The 12,619-nt window shown below is 50.3% G+C and overlaps 1 protein-coding gene across 2 annotated transcripts in view; it reads left to right on the forward strand.

Moving 5' to 3' along the window:
• The window catches only part of RNF220 (ring finger protein 220), a 47,276-nt gene extending 34,945 nt beyond the window's left edge, over positions 1-12,331 (forward strand). For both annotated transcript variants that reach the window (XM_010160285.1, XM_010160292.1), the window contains exons 7-9: positions 1,608-1,716; positions 2,834-2,908; positions 11,697-12,331. In XM_010160285.1, coding sequence (XP_010158587.1) covers positions 1,608-1,716; positions 2,834-2,908; positions 11,697-11,768 — 256 coding nt within the window. In that variant the 3' untranslated portion in view covers positions 11,769-12,331. The remainder of the gene's footprint in view (positions 1-1,607; positions 1,717-2,833; positions 2,909-11,696) is intronic.
• Positions 12,332-12,619: the final 288 nt, after the last annotated feature.

Here is a 12,619-nt window from a genome sequence, read left to right on the forward strand (position 1 = left end):
CCAAAGGATATTTATTGATGCCAAGACTTGAATGCACAGTGTCCCCATCCCCAGGCAGTCCTCGCCCACTAGGCTATCACGGAACGTGTATTTCTTTGCCTTTTTTTGCAGTTTTGAAATTGTTACCATTTCCCAGCAACTGTCAGTTGCAATGAATCTCCCTCTGACGAAGGTCTCTCCTCGGTTAGCTCGTGCAGAGCGCGTCTGATCTGCACAAAGGTAGGAGTGAAGCTGGAGGAGCTCTCTAACGCTGCTACTTGCCCATACGTGCTCCTGCAGCTCCGGTTTCTTCTGAAGTGTCATAATTAGAAAAATCACTTAAGATCTTTTCAACTCGCTCTGTTTCCAGAGCCTTGGGAAGAGCCAGCAGAATCACCTGGTGGGAGATACCTCCGGTCCCTCCCTGTGTGCCAGCGACAAGTGACTAATGAACAAAGGAGCGAGCGTGTGTGTGCAGGGGGGAGCTGAGATTGCAGCATGCTTTATCAGCTGTAGTAATTCCACTAGACCCGTGTTTTAGCTACCTGTTGACGAATCATCCTCTAGAAAGGTAGAACACGTAGGTGCACTGTGGGTTATGTTGTGATCGATGCAGCTTCTGGTGGTGAAATACTCTGCAGGTTCTACTGAGCTGCAGTAGAGTCTGCTTGGACATGCCTGAAATTCACTGACATACGTGAACATTGCTCTTTGGTTTTGGTTTTTTGGCAAGATTGAAAGCCTTAACGTCAATGCAACACTCTAAACCTTTTCTGGGGAATGCTTGAGGGCCCCTCCCTGTGTCTGCACTGTGTAGAAATCGGATTTTGCAGCATGCTAGAGTGACACAACCTTGTCTGTAATGCTCCCTGCATCTCATTTGCTAAGCATTGCTGTCTGCCCTTGCTTTTAGGTTGGCAAGTTGCTCTTTTCACCAGCCCCGCAGAACACTTGCCTGCCCTCAGCACAGCGCCTCTGTGACAAAAGAGATAATGCTGCCTATCAGAAATGACCCTAGGAAATGGGAAAGCAGAGACTGTAAAGCTGCTTTTATAGCCTCCCTGTTGGCACAGTGTCCGTTGCTTCTGGTTTCTCCTTTTTGTCAGTATTGGAACCCAAAAAGCTAAGCGTTTCTTTAATATGAAAGTGTGTAGATCCTGTGTAATGAGCTGATTTTGTGTTTCATGAGGTGGATGGCCAGCACAGACCTCCATTCTCTAAGGGGAAGAGCAGCTCTGTTGCCCACAGAAAGTTACCTCACCAGCTTTAGAGCAACGTACAGAACTTTGGCCAAAGCATTTGGTCTTAAGGGAGACAAAGAAAGAGGCAGAAAACAAGGAACAAACAAAAAAATGAAATTATTCTTAACTGTCAGTGTCTTGTGGAAACTTGCTTGGTATGGAGTTGGCAGCCCCATTGTGTTCTGTTGTGGTGTGTTTGGAAATGTTTAGTAGGACACCTCAAAGAATTGACACCGGGCTTTTCCGGAATTCTTCTTCACCCTAGGCTGGATGTATTAGTTCGAATGTTGCCATTTCCTGCACGGTACCTGTTGTGGGATCCTTTTTTCCCCAGACTCTTAACAGTCTCCTGTGCTCAGCGATGCTCACCTCCATCATCTTTTGCAGAATTACAGAAGACTCCGCAGTGACAACATTTGAAGCGTTAAAGGCTCGTGTCCGTGAGTTAGAAAGGCAGCTTTCCCGTGGGGACCGCTATAAATGTCTCATTTGCATGGTGAGTAGCCCTCCACTTGTGGTAATGAATCAGAAATGTCTCGGTACCTTTGCCGTGGAGGGGAGAAGCTTTTCTCCTTTTTTTGGGTGGAGTGGGGGAACTCATTTTTGTCCCTGTACGCCAATTAGCCCTTCCAGGTGAAGGGGCTAGGCCCTTCTAGCAGTTGAAATTCTGCATGCATTGCATTGTTCCACTGGTACTTGTAGCAGTCCGTCCGTGTCAGGGGCAAGAAAAACCCAACTTCGGAAGACTTTCAGCCTTCCTATAAAAAACTCGGCATCCTCTTCCTGCATCTGCAGTTTTACATACACAGGAGAGAGCAGAATCGGTGACCTGAGACCCACCGTAACATTTGGAAACGGGAATGTTGCCGGAGCATTTAAAAGTTGTCGATGTCCGGCTGGCTCTGTGGGGATGCTGTGGCCTTCTTAAGGAAGGGCAGCAGCTCCCTCTGATGGTGTGAGCCTGCAGAGCTTTGCATCTCCTGCCAGGTTTTTATTCTCATGATAGTGGGAGAAAATTCTGCCCGGCGAAAGGCTGCCTCTGCAACTTCAGCTTGATGCATCGCGCTCTCTCCCAGCTCACAGCTTGTGGGTATGGGGGTGCGCTCCCCGTCCCTCATCCCACAGAAGGGATGACAGCTTCCTGCAAATATTAGCAATGATAGAAAACACTCAAGAGAGAGCGTGCCTGTTGAAATAGCAGCAGTGTTCTTGGGATGCAGTTAAGCTGTTCCTGCAGAGCGAGGAGTTGCGATAAGGGTTAATCTTACCCTGTCGCTGCTTTTTATATGATCTGCTGACCTTTCTGATGGGAAGAATGGCAGGTGGCCACGGCAACTTCAGATGCTCTTGAGATAACTCTGCTGAGCCAGGTCACCACTTGAGTGGATTACGGGCTTCCAACAGGAGTTCTGGGAAGCCGGAAAAATGGACTGTGGGGGTCTTTCTGCCTCTGCTACACAAACGTTACAAAACCACATATTGCACAAGCTCTTTCCTTTTAATCCAAGATGCAAGGCGGTGTTACCCTCAAGTAAAGGTGGGGCTGGGGAGGTGGGAGTGAAGACTCACTAGGTCCCTGCGGTGGAAATAACCTGTTTGCTTCTTCTCCTCAGGACTCCTACACAATGCCCCTGACTTCCATTCAGTGCTGGCATGTGCACTGTGAAGAATGCTGGCTGCGGACTCTGGTGAGGCTCTTGGCTACTTTCTTGTTGACTTAGAGACTTTTTCCTCTCTTCTGGGATCCTTTATTTAAATCACCATGGGAAAGGTGCTCTTTGCTTTATTTACACAGTGTGAGTGCTGTGCCTGCAGACTCCCCACGCCTTGCTGTTTAACACCCCGCTCTAGCTTTGACTCGAGGGAGTTTCCTTTGAGTCGTCATGACTGAAGTGCAGTCCTGCCCCGTGCTTGCTCCACAGCTGCCATGGGGACAGCCATTGCTCGTGCTGGGGACAACCTCCCCTTACAGTAATTTCCTGTGGGGCATCCATGCGAGGAGGTGAAGCTGTGAGAGTGGAGGCCAGATCCACTGAGATTCATGGGATGGGTAGCTTCTGAGAAACCTAATATTCCCCTGAAGCAAAGGGAATCATCTTCGGGATAGATGATATGGAAGGGAGCTTTGATGAATAGGAATCTGTATTTTTCAGAGTATTTGAACTAGCGCTGTGCCGTTTTCAAGCGTATGCCAGTCTGTCTGGGAGATGGGGGACTACCTTGAACACTGAATAGGTGACCCGATACAGTAGTAATTTATGCATGTATTAAAGGACATCAGGTTAAAATTTAAGGTGTTACTAGAAAAGGTGTTTGCCTTTCCTTTGCTAAAACTAGGGGCTTTATAATCAGCCTTTCATTTCCCCTGTGCATCTGATTTTCAAGCTTTCATTTTATTCAGGTTGGGGAGTGGAAAATAGTCAGTTGTGCTTTCTAATTCTCTTGCTAGCAAGATGATCCAGTGTGAGGTTGCAAAAAATGGAAGGGAATGCCACTCCTAAAAGCTGTTCCTGTAAAGCATTACCAAATCTACTTTATAGAACACGTTGTGCGCTTGGAATTACGATTAAGCCGATCATGCTCCTTTAAATCCTGCCTTTTAAAAGTCTTGTCCAAGAAAAGTTAGCAGGACGGTGAAGTGCCTGTGGGCTTGAGTACTAATAGCAACTCAATAACTTGGCTATCCCTTGGGCTGTATTTTACAGCTCTTCAGCTACACCCCAACACTATTTATATTATACAAGCTTTTGTAAACATTTTAGCAGCGTGTTATAAAAGACACATATGTGGGTACGTAGCTGTGAGAGGTTTGGGGGAATGTGTGCTCTGCCTCCTTTGCTGAGTGAGGAGCAATCTTGTCCTTCAGCGGTGCGACAGCAGAGGGTGAACCACCAATTTCTTTTTCATTGTCCTCTCCTCTTCCCAGCAGCTTCAGGTCATCTTCTAAATCTGTGCCACTGGTTTCAGGCTGTTCTCAGGCTCGGCAGCAGCTTAGTTCAACTTCAGTCAGGCCCTTTGTTTCATGTGCAGCGGTCACGGTGGCTCATAGGGACTGGGCAATCCCACTCCAGGTGCTCGGGGGTTAGTGTTTACCCTTGCAGAGAGGGAGCCGTCTATCCTCTAGGGATCCATGAGGAAGGTGGGGATGGAGCTGGCTGCGTGCTGTCCGCACATGGCTCCTCTGCCAACCAGGCAGGCGGGATGGGAATAGTCCAGCAAGACTTCGTATTAGGACTTGGCACTTGCATAGGGGAAGCAATTAATAAGTGGCAACTCATGTGTTCCCCAGTCCCAGCCTCTCCCTGCAGCCCCCAATTTATTAAACCAGGCCTTTTCACAAGGCATGCTTGCACTCCCTCTCCCATCTCAAAAAAAAATCTCCCAGCCTGTGTTCGCATGTTTCTAATGTAACCATTAAAATGTAGCCCGAAGACAGCAATAAAAACCCTGGAACGCCTTGGTGCTTTTGTGTCTTGATCAAAGTCAATGTGTGTAATCTCGTTAAGACTGCCCTCCTTCCCCCCTCCTTTTTTATGAATTTAATGGCATACAGCAGCTGGGCTCAGTGTTTAATGCTCACCAACCTGCATTGTTCTAATTAAGGTATCTCCTTTTATTTCGGGCACAAAAGAGACTCTTGTTTTTTTTTAACAAGCGAGGAGCTGTGGGATAGTGTGTGTAATAATCGCCGCTGTTACCTTTCCCTGGGTATAAAGCTGGCTCCCCAGCGGGGCCGGGAGGAGGGAGCCTGCGCGTGCAGCACACATGGAAAGACTTGGCTGGGGGTGGGGAGAGAGGGGCAACGACATTTTTCTTCTGTTGTGCAATAAACAATTTGTTGGAGTTAATAGGAGTTGGGGCGGGTGGGTTGTGTCAGGCTTCCGGCCCCGTTTGAACATTCTGGAGATCTGCCATCCCTGCTGCTGAAAAGTCCCCTTTCTCCTGTGCGCCTGTGGTTTATATGCCCAGCTGAGACCCAGTATTGAATCAGAGTGTGTTTGTGTGAGAGAGGGAGGACTGTGTATTGAACAAGGCCTTGGAAATGAAGGCCCAGAGTGCCTGGGAGCACTTCTGAACCTCTGCAGGGTATTGAAGACGGGATCTAGTGCTTCTGTCTGTCTGTGGACCAGAGGAGGTGAAGCGTTTTTTAAAAGGTGTAAGGTTTGAACGTTTTCTAGAATACGATGCTAGAGTGATCTGAGCATCTCTAGCATCCTCCGACTTCCACGGTGTCTAGGGCACTGATAAGGATTGCGCCTTTAAAGCGTTGACACTTTCTGAAAATACCATTTTTGGACTTTTGGCTCTTGATGTCCAGTTCCAAATTATAACTGTTCTGTTGCTAAGGGAGAGGCGAGACATTTTTAAGCAGTAACTCAGCAAATGGCTGCCGGGCCCTCTAGCTTATGTACCGTTATTCTAGAGCTCAGTGCATCCAACCAGCTCCAAGTTCTGGGGGCGAACCATCCGCCGGAGCAGACTCCATCTCTGTCTCCTGTTGCTGTGTTGGATTAACATGAAGGCAAGGATGGGGTCGCAGAAAGGGACCTTGGAGATGGCTGAAGAAACCAAGATTGTGGTGCTCTCTGAGTTAGACAGCGTCACGGCGCCAGTAGAAGCTGCTCAGTTAGACGGTCCTTCTCAGGGTGGCCATGGAGGAAGGGAGGCACCGTCCTTAACCAGCATCAGGACGTGATGAGTGGATGTTTTTCTCTCCTTCCGCTTGCTCTGTGAGCAGAACCGCTTTGCCCAAGGGCTGCGGTCCAGGGGCCGAAGTTGTGCTGTATGCCGCGGGCAGCTCTGTGGTTATAGGCACAGCAGGGAGAAGGGATGCAGGAATGTGTTGCTTGATGCCGTGTGATCATACCTAGTTTCCCAGGAAATCATATTAGTTGCTTTGTCAGCTGGGTTTACCTGCTGCCTTTGTACTGCTGTGTCAAACCACACCAACGAGCTCGCTGACCCCTGCTCTCTGGTTGTCTGGGGCACTCGGCGCAGTGACATTTTTCATTCATCCATCCTGCATGCCCTGGGACACTGGAGCGACTTCCCAGGGATGCCTTTTGGAAACCCCTGAAAACACATGCAGGTTCCTCCAAGAGAGGAGGGGAGACGGTGTAGCAGGCTTAGCCTGGGCAGCAGGACGTGGGGTCAGGAGGGGAGACGGTGTAGCAGGCGGGAGGGTTAGCCTGGGCAGCAGGACGTGGGGTTCACAGCCCTGAACGTCAACCGTCCTCACAGCAGGTATCCGTCCTCAGACGGTTGGTGGGCTGCAGCCCTGCGTCGCTGGGTGATGGGGGGAGAATCTCCCTTGGGAAGAGGTTTGTCTGCCCCGTCTCTGTCCTTCCCCACTAACCCAGAGGGACCCTACTGCTACGGGTGGGCTCGAGTCACGTTTTCCTTCTCCTGGGAAGAGTGCTTTGACAGTAGAATCATAGAGTCACAGAATGGTTTGAGTTGGAAGGGACCTTAAAGACCACCTAGTTCCAGCCCCCCTGCCATGGGCAGGGACACCTTCGACTAGACCGTTCCACTAGAGATTGGCAGTCGGCTGCAGTGCTTTGCTGGGGAGGTTTGGAGCTTCCATCCTTGGAGGTTTGGGAGAACAGGTTTGATGCGTGTCCATCAGCAGTAATTCGGGTTGAGGTGATCTGGCTGGGGGAATGGGTCGGTGATTTCTTGACATCCCTCTAAGCTGTGGTTCTGTGGTCCCTAAACCTTGGTATCCTTCCTTAGGAAGTAAGTGAAGTCAGGCTGTTGTTTGCCAGAGACGGAGCTGTTGGTGGGTGCAGAGCTGAAAGAGGGCAGGTTTATTTGAGCAGGTGGAGTTTGCTGAGATTCCCCCATCGCCCGTACAGCCAGATCCAGCATTTCCTATGTGTATTTGCTGATCCCAGGCTTGTATTTTTCTGTCTTGGGCTTATTTGAAAATGACAACTGCAAGAGCAGGAAAAAAATCACTTCTAAAAAGCCTTCTTCATCACAGAATATGCTTCCAGGGGATCCAATAGTGGATATGTATGCTCTACAGCTGACACATTTATATCTTTGGTAGATTATACTACTACGTTGTTAGCCTTGTCGCTTTTCCTAGGCTATAATCCATATTTCCCATGTGGGCAGCGCAGGTACAGAGCAATCCTTCTGGCTGATTCCTTAGTGCTTCCAGCAACACAGGGACCTCCTGAGTCGCAGCTGCGTGGAGGATGCTGGGCTCCATCCTTCACAATGTCCCTCTCTGCCATGAGGTAGCCCAGTTACTTACTAACGTGTTTCAGTTGGTGTTTGAGGAGGCTCTCTGAAAAAGGATGCCCTCCTGATTGCTTTGATCCCTGACAATTGGAGGATCCCCACAACAGCAGTGGGGAACAGCTGACTTGCCAAGAGTTGGCGCTTGCAGAGAAGAAGCTGCCGCTTCACGTGCAGGTGTGGGGAGAGGGGGCCGTCACCTTGGTTGGGAATTGGATGTTGGAGTTCCGTTCCTCTCCTGGCAGAAGCTGGCTCTTGGTTTGTGTCCCTTCTGTCATCTCTCTGCCTTCCTAGAAAATAGGCAAGCTTTAAGCCCAGGTTTGATGGTAGCACTGTGTAGGTGAAGTAGCCCTCTGTGCGTGTCCTTCTTCTCTGTGCCTGGTAGCATATTCTGCTTGGAAATGGTCCCCATTTTTAGACCCACAGGACAGCAGGAAGTTCCTAAATCCTTCCTTTTGAGTTTTCTTGCTTTAGCCAATTTATAGCAGTCGTCACGCCATTTTTTTTTTTTTAAGAGGCAACTTTAAGACAAAATACTCCAATCCTTCCTGGCACCATGTGAGCCCTAACGACTTCTCAACATCTCGGCTCTCGTTAATGTATTTTTCAAACCACTACCCCAAGTGATTAGCCTGTATTGTGGATCAATCACTTGCCAAATTTTAATTAAGAAAGGAGGAGAAAAAATAAACTCCATCCTGGTTCCAGCCCCTTTTCTTTGCTTTGTAACAGCCCTGGAGCAAACTTCTTGCAGCAGAGTTTTATAAACCCCTCCAAACTGGGGTTTATAATGGAAAAGCTGAGGTGGCCTTTACTCTAGCACACGCAGCTATAACACATCAAGGCTTTTCCATGAAGCTATGATGAAAGGAGCAGAAGGACCTGGAAAAAAAAGAAAGAAAGAAATGGCCGACAGGTGGGACTTATTATTCCACAGCATTTTTATTTCAAGGGAAAAGTTTAGTAACCCCAGCTGGCAGGTGAGCAGTGGGGAAGCAAACGCTTTTTCATTGTGCCTATGCCAGCATGTGTGTGTGTACAAGCTCATGTGCCTCTCTACAAGAGAGGAGAGCTTAAATGCTGGTGCCAATAAATGTTGTACACCTACACCGAAAAGTCAGATGTAAGGAACAAGGTTCTAAGCAATTTCAATCTAAAAAGGAAAAACATCAGGACTTAGTTCTGAATTTGACACACATGGTGATGTGTGCAGAGGATGACAGTTTTATTTAAAATTTTAAAAAAAGAGAGAGAAAAAGGCTTCCCCAAGGGTCCAAAGTCATTATTTTAGCTTGAGCTGTTTAATACCAAACCTAAGTACTAGGGAGACCCAGAGACCCAGGCCCGGCGTGCCCTGCGCCGTCAGCCCATGCAGCGTTCGGGCCTAGCTGCCAAAGGTCTCCGAGATGCCGTTGTTCCCTCCAACGCACCCGGGCATCGGAGCTCGAGGTGAACTGCCCTCCCCACGTGCAGGCAGAGCAACATCCACCGCTGCCCGGAAGGAATCCACGATCGCGTCTCTTGTGCAGAAAATGAGTTAAGCTACGTGTGGTTGGGGTCTGCCTTCTGGCATGGTCGAAAACTGTGCCCTGGCTGTCCCATGTGCAGCTTTCGGCCTTAGGTGGGGAGAGTGGATGCCCCAAATATAAGTGCATGGCAGAGATCCTGGGGTCTGGTAGTTCCCTTTCCCTGTGGAGTGAAGGCATTGCATACCTGAATTGCATTCCAGCTTCAGCAGAGCTAGAAGAAAGCAAGTGCTGAAATGCCGATCAGCATGGCAGGGAGCACTGAGGAGTAGAGGGACATGGGTTTAGGTGGCAGCACGCACGGTCCTTCATCCTTCGCCCCAGATGGAAGGCAGGCTGAGGCATTTGGTGGGTCAGGGGACTGGTCTTGCAGAAGGGACCTCTCCATGATGCATCATCCAGATCCTCCAGGTACTCAGTTGGATGCTTTTTTGCCACTTGCCCATATGCTGTGCCCATCCTTTGCATCCTGCAGCTGCAGAGCCGACGCCAAGGGACCAGCCAGATCCAACGGGCGCTGCTGAGGACTAGGGAGCTGCATGGCGATGCAGGCCTGAGCAGGGACGTGGTTGAAACAGGCTGTTTCATGGCATTTGCATCCCAATTAGTGAGCCTGTCCTTGACCATGCTGCTATGTCACCTGGCCCACAATGGCTTTAAAGGTGGCAGAAGGGGCAGATGTTTAGATTTTTCTCTCCTACCTGTTGCAGCTGCTGCAGGAAGCTTTTACTGGGACATGCACGGTTGGAGCTTGCCCTTTTCTGATGCTGGAGACCCAAAGCTCTGGTCTTCAGCACAAGGGGAAAGGCGTGTTATAAGCAGGCTCTGTTGCACTCCAGTGCGCTCACTCCTCGATTCCATCAGGGTTTTAAGCCTTTCCTTCCAGCTGTGGTTTGTGATAGCACTTCCCAGAAGCCAGTGTGCTGAGTCCACCCAGTGCAGACCAGTGCATGGTCCCTGCCCTAGAGCACTGCCAACCTTAACGGCCAGAGAGGGGATGAGGTGGGTCCCAGGCAGCGAGACGGACGTGCCCGCAGGGATCAGCACCAGAGCTGGATTCACCATCCAGCCTACCAGTGCTCTGAGCCGCTGCCAATCTGTCACTCATCCCGAGGGTGATGCTCAGGTGTCTTGGGTGTCCGTACGTATCTCATTCCACTCTAGTCCCACAGACCGTTGTGTGTGGCTGGTTTAGGCATCAGGTGCAAGCGCCCGTGGTTCCCACATGTGCTGGGGCAGCAGCTCAGCCACGAGCGGCAAGGGAAATCAAACAGGAGCCTTGTGGCTCCGAATTCCAAAGCTCAGGGAACAGTGAGCATGCAAAGTCCGTGTCTACAGGAATAATGTGCACTGGGAGCAGGAGGAGGCTGGTTTGAGGCTGGTCGGGGCGGGCTTTTCGGTAGTACTCTGGACTGCAGAGCAGGCATGACTCCCACCACCATCCCTGTGAATACTGCACCTACGTACATTCTCTGTACCTGAGACTCCCTCCTCCAGGTTCTCCTTAGTCCTGGGAGCTTCCAGGGAAGAAAACCCATGTCCTCTCCCTGCAGGTGTTGACACGGAGCAGAGAGGACCTTCTCTAAGGACGCTTACCTTTTGTAAGCAGCAGGGCCAGCTCTTCTGCGAGGGCTGTACCCACGTGCAGGCAGCGGTACCAAAGCAGCACGGCAGGTTACGGTCCTGCCGTGCCACCTGGTCTGTGCCACTGCTGTGCTCGCTGCTGCAGGTTCTCAACGAGCCCTGCTGAGGGAGAGCAGCAGCGTCGCCGCGCCAAACAGCTTCGGTTCTGCCAGCAAGCCCTGCGCAAGCCAGCGGGCTCTCGCACAGCCCGTCGCATCCCCGTCGGCTCGCTTGTCACGCTGAGCGCTGGCCGCTGGCTTCTGTGAGGGCCCATCTAACAGCAACAAGCAAAACTCGGGGTGCTCAGGCAGAGCCTGTGCTCAGTTCTGTGCGACGGGAGGTCGTGCTGAGGCTGCGGTCAGTGTAGCCGGGGCATCCCAGTTTCCTGCGCTCCCGGTGCAGTAGACAGGAGGCTGCCTCCCAGCGAGAGCCATCCTTCTGTCATTTTTCCCATCAACTGTCTGTCACATCTGCCAATCTAATGATGACCGGCTTGGGTTGACCCCGATTCTGAGGCTTATTAACACCCTCTCGCTGTCAGGCTCGGTGATAGATGGCACATCAGCCCTTGTTTTATTTCACGTAGCGTTTGTTTTGGCCGCCCATTACCTCGCCCCAGCTCACATCGCAGTTTGCTGGTTTTGGCTCACCTTGGCAGGACATGCTCATCTCTGCAGCATCGCTGGGGGCTGGAGGCAGGACAGGGGTTTCCTTCGTGCCAGCAGCTCTGGGCTTTTCACAGCAGAGCCAGGGCAGTCCCCAGGCGCGATGCCCTGAAAGGAAGGGTCTGACACCACAGGCTGGTTTGGTCACCCTGGCTGAAAACGGCACGTGTTGCTCGTGCCGAGGGCTGGAGTGGAGCGAGGAGCTGGAGGGACAGGCAAGAGGCGTTGAGGCTCCCTTCTCGCAGCTTGTGCCCGCTGTCGGGAGGGTACGGCCCTGCCTGCAGGGGAAGGGGGTGGCCTTGCTGCCCCAGCTCCAGCGCTGCTCCCCCCCCAGGATCCCGGGCCAAGGGCAGGGCCGTGTGGGTTGTCCTCCATCCCTCTCTCACGCTGTTGTCTCCTTTGCCTGCTTGCAGGGTGCCAAGAAGCTCTGTCCCCAGTGCAACACCATCACGTCTCCCGGAGACCTTCGGCGCATCTACTTATGAAGGACCCAGCGGGAGGGCGGGACCCAGCTACTCGGCTCAGCTCATCACATCACGCCAGGGGGGAGAAGAACGACAGCAACAAAAAAAAAAAAAGAAAGAGACGTTTTAAAATTTAAAGAGAAAAAAAAAACCCCGTACACGCGCAGAGACTCCAGACATGGACTCGAGGATACAGGAGCAGTGTGGAGCCTCGGCTCCTGGGTCCCACATGTTGAGACCTCCTTCAGCATCTGCAGCGGGCAAAACCAAACCCTTTGTTGTGAAGCCCCCTTTTTTAAAACCAGTATTCCCCATCCACCCGTTCCCTGGAGCTGGCTTTGCATCGCGGATGGCTCGTGAGCCCTCCTTTGGACTGTGTTGTTGACCACTCTGCCCCCAGACGACTGGGGAAGGGACCCTTTGACAGAAAGATGTTAAATAACCTGTAACTTGTGTTCTTTGTTCGGTTTTGTTTGGTTTTGTTATTATTTGTTTCGGTTTGGTTTTTGGTTTGGTTCTGTTTTGGTTTTTTGTGGTGTTCTAGTGATTAAAAAAAAAAAGGTTTAAAGAAAAAAAAAATACACACCCAGGCAGAAATGAAGCACATGTAATATAGATTATATATGTTTACAATGTTGTGTATAAATGGGATAGACTCAAACATTACATACTAATAAGTTTCCCTTTTTTTTTTTTTGGGTTGTATTTTTTTTAAAGAAGAAAAAAAAATGAGCAGAGAACATTAAACCCATATTTTTCTTGGTTCAGCAAAGTTTTGGCATTAAAGTCATTAGTTTAAAAGAAGTATATATATACATATATATAATATAAATGGTTTAATGTTCTGTGGTGTATATTTCCTCATTCAGATA

This window comes from Eurypyga helias, unplaced genomic scaffold, assembly GCF_000690775.1.
Source record: "Eurypyga helias isolate BGI_N326 unplaced genomic scaffold, ASM69077v1 scaffold20570, whole genome shotgun sequence".
Classification (NCBI taxonomy): Eukaryota; Metazoa; Chordata; class Aves; order Eurypygiformes; family Eurypygidae; genus Eurypyga; species Eurypyga helias.